We start from the raw sequence: 15357 nt of genomic DNA on the forward strand, positions 1-15357 counted from the left end.
TAAAAAACTATTTTTATGATAAATAAATAAATTGTGTTTATTTGTTGAAGACGTCAGCTCGCATAAATATGAAGTAGCAAATGGGATCAAAACTTTAAGGGCTTCTTTTACTAAATGCAGCCATTATTTTAACCCAGAACGCATCAATTGAAATGGTGCTTCTTTCACCGAGGCGTTAAGATCGGCCAGCTCAACGGACTTAATATTTAAAAAAATATTCAAAATCCAACTTTCCATCACCAATCAATGTTTCAGTTGAGAAATAACTTTGGAGTTGGTTTTTTAAACTTTGCAAGCTCTCCACCATATCTGATGATATTTCTTGAACGATTTTAGTCATGCAAGGGAAATAATCAAACTGCATACACATACGCAAACTGCATGCTGTGTTAAAATGTAGTCCACAACTCAATTTTTGCTAGAAATCCGTTAACTTTATCTTTTTCTCTAATTATGTTTTCGTCCCTTTCTTTGCAGACTTGCGATCATAAAATTTATGTGGTCAAAGATACCGGCAAGATATGCTACTTTCAATATCGTAACATAATCAGCAACAATATTGTAAAAATATTAATAATTCTGATTGAAGCTCTATAATGCGTGTCAAAACCCTTCCTCTCGAAAGCCATCTCACCCCTGAGTTATAAGTAAATAAATAAATATTGGGGACACCTTACACAGATCAACTTAGCCCCAAACTAAGCATGGCTTGTACTATGGGTGCTAAGCGACGATATACATACTTAAATAGATAAATATATACTTATATACATAGAAAACATCCATGACTCAGGAACAAATATCTGTGCTCATCACACAAATAAATGCCCTTACCGGGATTCGAACCCAGGACCGCGGCTTAGCAGGCAGGGTCACTACCGACTGAGCCAGACCGGTCGTCGAAGTGATAAAGTACACCCATATCTAGATACGCATACTATTCGCAATAGATAAATCGACACGAGTTACGAATTTCCTTTTCGCACGTGTATCGTGCGACGTTTTTCAGTACAGATGAGCCTTCGATGTTTCGACCTGGCATATAATGAACCACTTCTCGAACTAGTGCGTAAAAAAACGACCATCTGTACTAACAAATTTATTACATCGTTCAGCAGTAAGTTATAGGTAATATTAGAAACGAGGTATGGGGGTCGCGAAAAAATTTGAGAGGTCATAATGGGCCGTGGCACCATAAAGTTTGAAAAACACTGATATATATGAACAAAAAAAACATATAATATTATTCGGAATTTACGAAATAGTTATTTATTGTACAAGGGGGCAAAGTTGTATTTTAACGCCGAGTGTGGAATTGAAAAACGAGCAAGTGAAAGGATTCTATAGTTGAACCACGAGCGACGCGAGTGGTTCGAGAATAAAATCCTGAACTTGCGAGTTTCTTAACACACGAGAAGTAAAATACATTTGCACCCGTGTGTAACACAAAACTTTTCCCCTCACTATAGTGAGGAAACTATACGATTACACACTGTATGTGATCGCAGTTATTAGTAATGTTCTCTAACAGACCCTTTTTGTGCTAAATAAGCCTTCTCACGTAGAAATATCATCACAGTAAAATAATGGATCACATTGTTTTTATTTTATTTACTCACTGACTTACTTACCTATATAAGAATAGTTATTTGTTTTATAGTACGAGTTCTTAACCAGATCTACAGTCCGGTCTGGCAGAAAGCATGAAACTTGGCATGTATTGGGTTGGCACAAAAGTAATGACACACTCTACAAAACTCTATACATTTCCTTTCTTAAGTTAATTGTTTTCGATAATATTCTAGTATGTTGTAGAACATTCTAGGTACTTCTAATGTGAGGGTATATAAAGCCGCCCTCGTGATTGGTTTAGTGAGATTGAAATAAAATGGACGAGCGACAAGTTCGAACACTTTACTTATACGAGTACTTATTAGGCCACAGTGCGCGGGCTGCGGCTGACAATATCAACACTGCATTGGGCGGTGGAAGTACAAGCCATGCCACGGTGTCCAGGTGGTTTGACCGTTTTAAATCAGGAGGCAGGAACCTTGAATGTCAGTCACGCTCAGGGCGACCACCTGCATTCAATGATGACGATTTACGCCGCGAACTACAGTCGAATCCTGATGCTATTACTCGTGAATTAGCGGAAGCACTTAACTGCAGTCACCACGCTGTGGAATACCATCTGCATGAGCTTGGGTATCGAAAAGTTTTGGCTCGATGGGTACCGCACATCCTTACCGACGCCAGTCGTGCAGTCCGTGTCGCCATCTGTCAATCACTTTTGCTGCGACCCCGACGTAAAGAGTTTTTGACTGATCTGGTTACGGGAGATGAATCAAGGATTTATTATGAGAACATTACACGTCGTGCTTTTTGGCTGCCTCGAGAAGAAACGCCACCAACTCAACCGAAGCTGAGTCAAAAGAACCGCTTAAAAGTTTTGCTTTGTTGTTTCTGGGACTCGCAAGGCATGCTGTTTCATGAACTATTACACAATGAAACTGTAAACGCTAACAAATATTCAACACAGCTCACCGAACTATCTTCTGCTATCAAGAAAAAACGACGAAGACGAGCCACTGTAATTTTACTACATGATAACGCTCGACCTCATGTCGCATCTACCGTTCACAAACAGCTGCAGAACTTGAGCTGGGAGACGATACCCCACCCACCTTATTCTCCAGACCTCGCACCATCAGACTTTATTTGTTTAGAGCCCTGAAACGACATTTGCGGGGTAAACAATTCAATGATTTCCATGATGTACAGATGGAGTTGAACAACTTTTTCGAGGGACAGCCATTAGAGTTCTGGGTGAAAGGCATCCAAACTTTGCCGGATCGTTGGCAAGAAGTCATAGATGCTAATGGTGATTACACCACAGTGCTGTCCTGAGTTCAGGCTGGACATCACCTCAGTAACTAAGTTTATGACAGCATCAGTAGTGTTCTTCCCTTTCCTGAAGCCGTACTGACATGAAGTAAACAGGTTGTATTTCTCGAAATGCTTCTCCAGTCTTGTAGCTATACACTTCTCAAATATTTTTGATACTACTGATAAAAGAGATATAGGTCTGTAGTTGTTCAGATCAGAACGGCTTCCTTTTTTGAATATTGTAACGACCTTAGCTTTTTTCAGAGCATCGGGGTAAATACCCTCTTCTAAACATTCATTAAAAATAATACATAATGGCGTACATAAGAACATTATATTATCTTTGACAAATTTTGTATTGAGGTTATCTGGTCCACTTGAGTTGCTGTTTTTAAGGTCTCTTGCTATTTTGACAATTTCTAACTCAGTAATAGGACTTAAGAAAATCGAGTTACCATTTTTAATCTTTACTTGATGCAGACGTTCCAAGTGACTCCTACACACAGAGTCATCGGTTGCCTTCCCCACTCTCAAAAAATAGCGATTAAATGCGTTCGCAATAGTATTTACATCATCAGTTTTACCATTATCCAGTTGTATTACTAGTTTAGGCATGGTCTTACTGCTTTTGCCCGTACTCTCATTTATTAGATCCCAAATTGTTTTGACCTTGTTTTTAGCAGCAGAAATAGTTTTCTGAAAATGCATTTTTTTAGCGCAGGTTATGACTGTTTTAAGTGTATTTTTATACAGTTTAAAATACTCTGTAAACTGGTCATCATTCGTCTGTCGAGCTTTCATTAATAATTTACGTTTTGTACGACTTGATATTCTGATACCTTTTGTAATCCATTTATTAGGTTTTGTTCGGGATTGTACTGTTTTAAGTGGATCACAGAATACTTCTTAGCAAGCTGGAGTATTACGGAGTTCGTGGAACAGCCCTTAGTCTCTTTGAGTCTTATCTGTCTGATCGTACACAGTATGTTGAAATTTCGTATGGAGATAACGGCATTAAGTATAGATCTGATGAAGGTATAATTAAGTATGGGGTGCCACAGGGCTCAGTACTTGGGCCCCTATTATTTCTTATATTTATAAACGACTTGCCAGCGAATCTTACTCACGGCTCACCTTACTTATACGCCGATGATACTAGCATTATACTAAATGCGAAAACCACTCACGAGTTTTATACGCAAATTGAAAGATGTTGGAAGGAACTCGAAAGTTGGTTTACAAGCAACGGATTAAAAATAAATTGTGGAAAAAGTTTTTACACTATCTTTCGCCGGAGCTCTAGGAGTACTGATCTAAGCTGTAATCTACCTATAGAAAAATCTGACTGTATTCGATTTTTGGGAGTAGATTTAGATCCATACTTAAGGTGGCATAACCAGTTAGAGACGGTATGCAAAAGGTTGGCTAGTGCGTGTTACTCGTTGAAAAGTATTTCCAAAATTGCAGACACCAAAATTTTGAAAACTGTGTACTTCTCATATTTTGAAAGTATTATTAGGTACTGTGTCGAAGTATGGGGCAACGGCACTAATATAAATTCGGTATTACTCTTACAAAAAAAGGCGTTAAGACTAATTACTAGATCAACAAGCATACCAATTACTCATAGAGATATGTTCAAAGATCTTAAAATCATGACGATCACCTCAATGTACTTGTATCGCATATGTATATATGTATATTTAAATAGAAATAAATATCCCACTTCAGGTGAAAGTCATAATTTCAACTTGAGGAACAACAATAGACTAGCCCGAACCAAATCTAGCTTTGTCCACTTTGATCGCAGTTTTAATAACATGACAATCAAAATTTTTAATAAACTAAGTAATGACATCAAAGACTGCACTAATTTCAGAATATTTAATAGAAAATTAAAGGATTATTTTACTAATAGGCCATACTACTCAATTAATGAATATTTTGCTAATGCTCTTAATTAATCTTTATTGACTTTTTTTTTGTAATTATTTAGTTGTAACTTGTAACATGACATTATATGTAATAATTTCATTATTTTAATGGACAACTTCATGATCTTGTACATCAGCATAGAATAAGTAATCCTAGCATGTAAGTACTTAGAGTATGATTTGTAACTATATTTGCATGTATTTATACTTGTAATGGCAAATAAATCATCTGAATCTGAATCTGAATCTGAACATCATCGACTAAGCTTTTTACATACATTATATATAATAAACTGCCACAATATTTAAGAGATATGCCATTTATTAAATTTAAACGGGCAATCATAGCATTCTTAAGTAATCATAATTTTTATAGCGTTAAAGAATATTTAAATGGAGACTTTAATTAATACTGACATTTTATTATTAATGAATTTTATTTAAATCTGTAATTATTATTATGTAAATTATTATGAATCAATAGTTTAACTTTAATGAATGGTATAAATATGTAATATAATGTAAATAGCTTTAATTAATAACATTTGCATGCCTACTAGTATAAGGTATTGACATTATCTGGACATAACACTAATGATATTACCAACTTATCTGTACATAATGTTAAGCAAATAAGGTTCGTTCTCAAAAAAGTGGCACCGTCAGGGTAAAGTGAATGAAAAAAAAATTAAAATGGTTTTTTGTACCTTTTTGGATTTAAATATGTTTTTGAGTGCATCAATGATACGGAATTTTCAGGAGGGAACGAAATAGTCGTAAAAATGTAGAACTTATAGCGAGTTGAAATTTTAGACATACAGGAGAAAGTGAATAGACAGGGTAGCAGGGAAAACGTGGCAGGATAAAGAGAGTTTGAATAAAAAAACAAGTTTACCACTAATAATTCAACGTATATCGACTATTATGATTTCGTTAGGATTCAATTTTTTTTCTTTAAGTAGAAACAAAAACAAAAAAAAGTATTTTTTTAAACAATATCCATTATTTTTTATTCAAAACAGTTGAAGTACAGTAAGTGATATCTGATTATTATTTTCAGTCACGATGCCTGCAGTGTTTGACTGGTAGAGAATGCCTTAAGGCATTATGTACACCATTTTGTACTTTTTTATGTGCAATAAAGAATAAATAAATAAGTACCTACAATCATAGTCTTGTAAAACAACAAAGCACATATCATGATTCACAATGTGAGTTGTACTTGTGCATGTAATGCCTGCAATGGCTGCCCCAGTGGAAGAGTTGGTTCCTCTCCTTGATGTCTCCTTGGTAACATATGTCGAGATAATGAGGTCAGTATTTAAAATGAGGGCCACTCTAGGGCCGGACGGTGTGCCTTGGCTCTTTAAACATCTTGGAAGTAGATTACGTGGCCACATTGACGACTGCCTCCGAGAGGGTATATATTCTCGTTGGAAGGTGGGCAGACTGTGTCTTTCGAAAAAAGGGTAGTCCAGCTGACTGTCCCTTAGGATACCGTCCCATTGCCCTCCTAGATGAAACTGGCACGATGTTGAGCGCATCATCGTAAGTCTCATCTACTGCTGTGCACGCATTTTGAAAGACACGTGCCCAAACATCAGAGATCGGGTTCTGGGAGAAGCGATAGACGCAATTGATGCGCTGCATAAATACAGCGGTCTGGTAGCAGAGAAAAGGCAGGGAGCTATCGCAGTATCTCTTGACATTGCCAATTACTTCGGCTTTCTTCCTTATGTGATAATAAAATAGGCGCATTGCTTCCACGATGCGCCTTTCTATTTGAAGATCATCATTCACCATAGGGCATTACCTTGCAGATAGAGTACTGCTCAATGAATCAGGAGGAAGATGCCTAGAAAGACGAATGGAGTGTGGTGTTCCTACCGGCTGCGCCATATAAACGTATAGGGACAGGTCAATGAGACTACGTGCTCAAATCAAGACTGACTTCTTTATTCTTCTTCTTACCCACATGCATATTCATAATAATCATAACCTACCCACAGTTTTCCACAGGGGTCGGTACTGGGCGCCTGCTCTGGAGCATCGGCTTTGACTTGGCTATCAGAGTAGTCCAACTTCTCCGCATGATCACCATTTGTTATGCCGATGACACAATAGTAGCCGTGAGGGGAAGAAAGTACCAGGATAATAAGAAGAGCCACAGTGGCAACTGAGCTCACAGTTAGGCGCATTAATTTGTTTGGGCTTGCGGTGTTACTTGCCACAACCGATGACGTGGTTTTCGAAGGAAAGGTTGGCTTCTGTCCGAAGAAAGTGATTGCTGCCGACCTAGCCAAAATGATAATCGTTGACGCTATACGCCGATCGAAATGCAATCTGGTTCTGTAATGCCTATATACAAGAGCGATAGGGATGTTGCCTTGCCTATTGGCGGTGAGGCGGTCCCTCTTACGCCCCAAATTAAGTACTTGGGCTTAAATTCAAACCAAAATTGGTACTCCGAGGAACATTTTATCAAATTGGTTCCTAGCCTCGACGGGACTGCTTCGGCGCTGAGCAGACTATTGCCCAATATCGAAGGACCCAATGCCCCATATCGGCGCTTATATGCGAACGTGATCCGTAGCGTGTATACAAAATTTCAGCTCAGTCGGTTGAATATTTCTGCTTCAAATTGGGTTGCAAGATTTGACCTCAACATACATACAAACATACATACATGCATACATTGCAAGTTAGTAAAAACCATGTCAAAATAGCTTTTTTTTACTTGTATTTCTTTATCCTGTCAACAGTCACTTTACCCTGCAGAGTGATGGCAGGATAAAGTTACACAGGGTGTAGTGAAAATCCGATTAACTAGATATTATCTCCGAAACTGTTGATAATACAACTGTCATAATTTTAATATACATAGTTATACTTCAATACAATATTAAAATGTTATTGGTAAAAAAACTGCCGTATTAATATTTTAAAATAATCATGCCAGAATAAAGTGGACATACCTGTTACAAACTCCGAACGTCACACTTTGAAAACTTCTAACCACAAGACCGCAGCACCTCACACACAAACCTTTACACCGGCGGCTAGAACCATACTGGCTACGTGTTTTACGTATATTAGGGCCTCAATAAGACTTTCTGTGTGTGAGTGAGGTGCAATACCGCGGACGCACAGGATATGGAGAAAATATCGCTGGACAAACTTTGAAGGTGAAAATTAGTGTTCAAAAGTAATTGAAACATCCCGTGCAACGTATATTTAAGAATATAGTAGTCTATTCTCTACAAAAAACGATATTTTATTATCATAAAACTGCAATTTAATAATTTATAGAGCGAAAACTTGAGCAGTGTCGCGTTGTGACAAGGCAGGGTACAGTAGAAAACGGTCTTCTTTATTTTTTTTTTACAAAAGTATTATATTTATAGAAAAAATATGTGTTGGCCTCGATGTGTCACGTTAATGCCTACTTATGAAAATTTTAATTATATGTGAAAATTATATATTTCGCATACTTTCTATTCAAAAACGTGATGGCAGGGTACGATGCCACTTTTTTGAGAATTACCCATAAATGCATTTCATTTCATTTCATTTTGTATTGTAATAATAATAAAAAAATATAAAACGTAAACCAAGTGTCTCATTACTTTTGTGCCAACCCAATATATAGCTTATAGGTTTATAAGAAAATGTAGAAGAAACACGCCGAGGTCTCAATGTTTCCCCTCTTTCCCCCCACTTTTGTATCCCTGATTTCAGTTTTTTTAATATTTCCATGAAAACCGTGAATCAACCATCACGATGTCTAGGAGAAGTTTATTCTTCATAAAATTCTCTACAATATTGTCTATACCATACTATTCAATATACTCGTACTCTATGGGGTGAACGCCCGCAGCCCGCCCCGCCATCCGCTCCGCTCCGAGCGTTCACTCAGGCTTAAACTTACATTTACGGCCCGGCCACGACATTAGTCTAAGCGCGACAGCGGTGAGCGGCAGCCATGCGTGCGAATGAAAAGTCCCATCGCTGTGTTTCACTCCAATGTATGGCCGCCGCTCACCGCTGTCGCGCTTAGACCAATGTCGTGGCTGAGCCGTTAGTCTTCTTTTTATGGAGACTGGAGAGCCACATTTACTGTAAATCATCTACAGCCTTGACAGTTGACTCGTATGATTAAATTAGCATTATCATGCGATTCTGCGTCATTCTGAATATCATTGTATCACATTAGATCATCTGTTGTCATAAAGACAGAGACTATAGTAAATATGTAGTAGACTGCAAATCACAGAGGAATAAATAAGGAACGAGTTGTATTGTAACTCCATACATCAGTAAATTCAAGTTATTTGTAGTGACATCTAGCGTCATCCTCGCGTCAATCATGCGACAAATAGCGTAAATTATCAGTACCACTACTCGACAGCTCGACACTAAATATCAACAGTGTCTCGTCTGCCAAAAAAATAATATTAAAACAGTTTACACAACTTACATTACAAGCAGAAGGAATTGAAAACAGAATTCTGATCTATACTAATGTAATATTAGCTAAATTGTTGAGCATTAGACTTTTCGTTCGTTGGGACATCTATTGACAAGTAGCAGTACTGATAATTTACGCAATTTGACGCTAGATGGCACTACATATAACTCGCATTTACTGATATATGGAATTACAACTCTTTCCTTATTTAAAGCTCGGCCACACATGCTCGTTTTGAGAGCGTAGGCGGAGCTTTAGCGGCGCGTTGGCGGAGCGTTAGCGGAGCGCAATGATAGCGGTGCGCCGGACGAATGCTGGCTTGATACGCTCGTATAGATATCTATCTCTATCGCTCTTGCGTATTGGCGCGATATATCCAGACTACCTTTCGCGGCGTTTCGTTTCCGTTTCGCGTCGTAGATATGCCATTCGGCTACGGCACCAGAAGTGCCTTAGCCTAGCCACTTCTGCTACGTATTATCCTCATCATCATGTCAGCCCTTTATCGCCCACTGCTGAGCATAGGCCTCTCCTCTAGTACGCCACTTCTCCCGGTCCTGAGCTAGTCTCATCCAGTTGCGACCCGCAATTTTCCGGATGTCGTCGACCCAACGAGCCAACAGATGCCAGGCGTTTCTTACATTTGTAAGGGGCCACCATAGGGTTGCAAAAAAACGGTTTTTTTCTGGCTTGAAAAAAAAAACATGAAAAAAAACAGTTTTTTTCTGTAGTATGTTTTTTTTCTAAAGGACGAAATTTCAAAATTTGCAAAACAGTTAATAATTTTATACGATTTTTTAGACTTTATGTTAACTATTAAACGAATTTTATTTAATAACTTTAATTTCTGGTTTTATAAATCTAACATTTACACGATCTGTAGTTAGTACTTACTTAGTTGTCGCTATTTACTGTTGGCAACACCACCGCCTCTCCATCCTACGCCGCATCGGGGTTCCCCAATAAACGTTTGCATACCTACTGAATGTTTATCGAATTAAAATGTACGTTATTGTTATTGAAACGTTTACAAATCGCGAAAAACCATTATTGTCGTATTATTTGTTCATCTGAAAAAAAAAACATATTTAGAAAAAAACCATGGTGCTCGGTTTTTTTTTCATGTTATTTTTTCATAATTCTGAAAAAAAAATGTTTTTTTTTCTATTTGCAACCCTAGGCCACCATTCTGTTAACAGTATACAGCCTAATAAGCAGGCGAGGATTTCAAATGAAATGATATATGTGACTTAGGTATTTTGAACACCTTGCCCACTTAGCGACTTCTGCAGCGGTTTGTAATAGTACATTGTGCAACAAGGGGAGGAAGTTGAATATTACTAACGAGAGTAAGTTAAATCGCGACGGCTTGCCGGAGCGATTTAAAGACTCGAGTTTGTAATATTCATACTCCCCGAGTTACACACAATGTTTTTCATCACACTCGCAATGTAAAAAATATGTAAATAGATGTAAAAAAGTTAAGTACGGTACAAGAAATTTCATTATTCCCTTGGGAGAACGATTTTTCTATAACTCACGCTCCGCCTGCGCGCAATAGCACATTTAAAGTGCGGGTGTGATGAAAAAATTATTCGTGCTTAGCGGTGACGGTGACTCGTATATTATTTGTTCTTATTAGTTGCTTGTCTCTGCTTAGCAAGACGATCGCGTGCTAATTCGCCACTCCAATTTGCAGGGGTCCAGGCCTGGGGTTAGATTATCTACTTAATGTGGCGTTCCGGATAAACAAGTACCTACATAAGAGTTTTGAATGATTCACGGTTATTTTCATTAGACTTATATTGACCGGGATATAGACCGTGATTACCTTTTTGATTTTTGTCGAGCTCCCGATATTCAGACCATCGAGTGTGAACGCGACCAGTGGTAACGCTGAAAGTGAACGCAGCCGACGCGCGCAAGGGGGGTAGATCGCGCGCTGTCTATACAACTTTAACATCCACCCGCCTTCGTCAGTTTTCCGTGATCATGATGCATGCAACTGCGTCGAAATATCGGGAGCTCGACAAAAATCAAAAAGGTAATCACGGTCTATATCCCGGTCAATATAAGTCTAAAGTACCTACATAAACTGACGCCTACGTGGATCATCCCTTTTTACCCGGATCGACACATGTTTTTGCAAAAAAGTTTTCTGGCCCTCTAGCAGGCGACTCACTCCGCGATTCTATCGCCGAGCAACAAGTACGTATATCAGCTCAATGGCTGAGAACCTTAGACATCAATTTGTGACATACTTTTTATGATATAAAATACTGTATACCTGTGAACCTATTTATGCCATACGATTAAATAAATAAGTACGTATATGCCAGTGGTAGTCGCGGCCCATTCAGTGGTGACGACCTTCGCGCGTCGTAATAAAACTCAGTGTCGGCTGCTCGCGTGCGGTCCGTTTGTTAAAGCTCGGCCACACATGCGCGTTTTGAGAGCGTTGGCGGAGCGTCAGCGGAGCGTCAGCGGAGCGTCAGCGGAGCGTCGGCGGAGCGCATTGATAGCGGTGCGCCGGACGAACGCTGGCGTTGCGCCTAGCGGACGCCGGCGGGAACTAACGAGCGCGGATTGCGAGCGGAATGCGCGTGGATTACGAGCGGAACGCCAGCGTTCGTCCGACGCACCACTATCATTGCGCTCTGCTAACGCTACGCTATCAAAACGCTTTATGTGTTTCGGAGGCTTTAATGTAGGTAAGAATTAAGAAAGGCGGCATTTTGTGAACATCAAAGCAGTGAGCCTTCTGTACTTATACTATTATACATATATCAGTGGTATGAGGTTCCTTTTCCCCGGCACGCCATATTTTTCTTGACCGCGGCGCGCCGTTTCTCGGCAACCATGCGGAAAGTCCGTTACTACGATCTATTTTTAGTGCCTCGCGTCGCGCTTCCAGCTCCAACCATGTGTTATGTTAACCATATTCAGGAATACTGTGGGATTATCTCGAATGTGATCATGATCACGACTGGGTAACGTATTCGAAAATGTCAAAAACTCATGGTAGCGGCTCTTACCGATTAATTATTTTAATAATTCCTTCAAACAGAAACGGTTTTCGACAGAAATTTACGTTAATTACTGCTCGCAACCGCGAAAATGTTAACAACATGTAAACTTTTTTCTGCGAATCGAATGCATCGTATTACTTTTTATTTATAAACAACATTGCCCCGCCACGTTGCCCCGCCTGGTCACCGAAAGGCTAAGATAGCTCCTTGTAGATGCAACGCGCACTAGGCCCCAATGCATCGTTCATTTTTAATTCACATTCGGGCAGTCAAGAGGGCCTATTTGGGTCGTCCAACTGGACGCCGTCCTGCTGGACATCCTAAATCGCTGGACGGATAGAGTGGAGACAGATCTCCGTGAACTCGGCGGCGAGGGCTGGCGTGATGTCGCTGGTGTTGGCGGCGCTTATCTTGGGTCTTGTTCAGTCGTTCCCTCAATGCTAAGGATCATCACATCATGTCATTCTGTTGAAGACTAGGTCCCTCCATAGGCATCTGTTCCTCGCAGTGCAGTTTTAATCGCATGGGTGCAGTAATTTGAACGCATCATCAAGTAGGAGGAGGAGCCTGAGGTCTTGTGCCTTCAACTTTGCCCGTCATAATTAGGTACTCTCTCCAGGCTGTCTGGCGAGCGACGTGAGATGTGACCGAAATTACTAAGGATTAGGTCCAGCGGGCCGATTTTTGAGTCTCACGCGTTCTAATTCAGAAAATTGTCACTGAAAATAATAAGAAGTCACCGTTTTCAACCGGTATTTTAGTGACAAAATCCCGTATGCGAGATTCAAAAATCGCCCTCCTGGTGGTTTGGATTTGGATTTGGTTTGGTGTTGGTTTTGTCATCTTGGTTCATCGCCGGTCGGTCGTCAATGTAAGTTAGTGGACGCAAGCCTTAATACAGTCAATACTTTACTTTTTCGAATTCATTTTCCAGCTAGAGCGAGATGACAATGTCGGTTAGCTATTAGCAATAATGTCGGTCTCACTCTCGTGGTAGGGGCACGTGGAATACCCGAATATTTATGAACAGGAAACGTTCAAAACGTTTGGAATGTGGTCGTCGCTTGTACATTTTTAATTCGTTAGCTTTCTGATTTGCATCTGCTTTCACAGGATATGCATCCGTAAACATGTATGTCACTTATGCATAGCAATCACTACAGTAAAATAGAATACCTACCTAGTTCATAAGTTTTGTAACTTTGTATTTCCGGGTAATAATATGATATTTATGTATGGAACTCCGTGCACTCGATCAGATTTTTGTAAAATTATGATTTTTTTTAATTTTAAGACTGTGTGTGGTGTGGTGTGCCCAATAGTGAGTTTCGTTTACTAAAGGCCAGTTCAGACAGGAGCAATTTTTTGCCAGTCCGATCAAGTGACCAAATAGTTCTTTTGACATTAACGCTAATTTTGGCTCATCGATTGCGATACAATGAAGATGGAAAATACCGATTTGTGACGTAAGAAAGAGTGCTCAAGTAACTCGTTCGAATTGATCAACCCGTCTGGACTGGCCTTAAGAGGGCTCGTGAAGAACTAAAAAAAATGCACACAGGATTTATCGTTTTTCAGCTGGTTGGGAATTGTTATATTAATTTAATTATTCTAATAAGTTAATTAATTTAATTAGTTAAATCTATGTTCCCACAATGGAATAGATTATGTGGTTATCAAAATGCCGCAACCGGAAGCGGAAGTGTGATATCCGCGTCTGCCTTAGATTTAACTGCCAACTAAGCTATCGAGACTTACCCCTGAACATCGAATGTTTATCACGTCCTGTCCTAGCAGGCAATCAACGCATTAAATGATAAAACATCTGGCCGTCCCTATCGCACTTACAAATAGAGTGCTATAGGGACGGCCTGATGTTTTATCATTTATCGCGCGATCATAATTGCCTGCCAGTTTATACCACGTCGGTGGCAAACAGGCATTCGGTCCACCTGATGGAGAGCGGTCACCGTAACGTATGGACGCCTGCAACTCAAGGGGGGGTGGGTGTTTTTACGCCCCAACTTTATTGTTGGAATAATGTTACAAGTTGATATGGTGTAAGGTTTTTTTTACATTTTGTTATTGAATAAATACTGTTTATAAAGATAAAGGGCCTATTCATTAACTGTAACAATGCGCGCCTGTGTTGTTACAAAACAGGTTTTATAATAGCCGTCCTTAGACGACCTTTCATTTTCTTTACAATACTTATAGAAGTTAATTATTTTTCTTACGATACATTTGATAAATATTTTTTTGATTAAACGTTACTTAAAACTAACATTAATTTAAAATTATTTCGGTTTTTTAATTTGTGCGACAAGATTAAGGTACAGCGGGGCAAATCTCGACTGAGGGACAATTGTAACTAATCCATTTTTCCCATTATTACACTATGATGTTGAGTTCTACATATATCCAATGTACATGATGCCTACCTTATATAACCGATGGACACTCTATTTAATAATGCAAATATTGTAAAATATGGAAAAAATGAACCAGTTACATTTGCCCCCAGTCGAGTTTTGTCCCGCTGTACCATTTTTTAGTATGAATAGGTTCTTTCCTTTTTTAGCTTCATTACTTATTTCTTACTAATTATTCATTAATTACAGCTAATTAGAATAAAATCATAAATTAAAATAAAAGTATCATGATTTGTATTGCATTTTTTTTAAATCCATATATTTTTACTTTATTACCTCTGCGTAATGTATAGAAAAAAATAAACATTAAATACTTTTTTGTGGGAACTCATTTTAGCGATAACACCCATCTTTCACAAATGACATAATCGGAAAAAAAAGTTGTAATCCGAAACATCCATTCACCGCCAGGTAAAAAAACAAATAACTTACCGCCATCCTGTCGAAAAATCCAAATAAACAACACCACTGCACAATAACACAATCACTATACTTTTACAGTGTTTTTAACACTTATTTCTAAAGAAAAAACCTAGGTTTTAGTCACAGAATTTTAAAAAGTCGTTGTATTGTCACGCTTGCCGTCCGCTCGCGTCCGGAATCGTTCG

The 15357-nt window shown here is 38.9% G+C and overlaps 1 protein-coding gene across 1 annotated transcript in view; it reads right to left on the reverse strand.

Moving 5' to 3' along the window:
- The window catches only part of LOC125239190 (solute carrier family 2, facilitated glucose transporter member 1-like), a 41196-nt gene extending 25839 nt beyond the window's left edge, over positions 1–15357 (reverse strand). Inside the window, exon 1 of the mRNA XM_048146706.1 lies at positions 15182–15357. Coding sequence (XP_048002663.1) covers positions 15182–15187 — 6 coding nt within the window. The 5' untranslated portion in view covers positions 15188–15357. The remainder of the gene's footprint in view (positions 1–15181) is intronic.

This window comes from Leguminivora glycinivorella, chromosome 25, assembly GCF_023078275.1.
Source record: "Leguminivora glycinivorella isolate SPB_JAAS2020 chromosome 25, LegGlyc_1.1, whole genome shotgun sequence".
Lineage (NCBI taxonomy): Eukaryota > Metazoa > Arthropoda > Insecta > Lepidoptera > Tortricidae > Leguminivora > Leguminivora glycinivorella.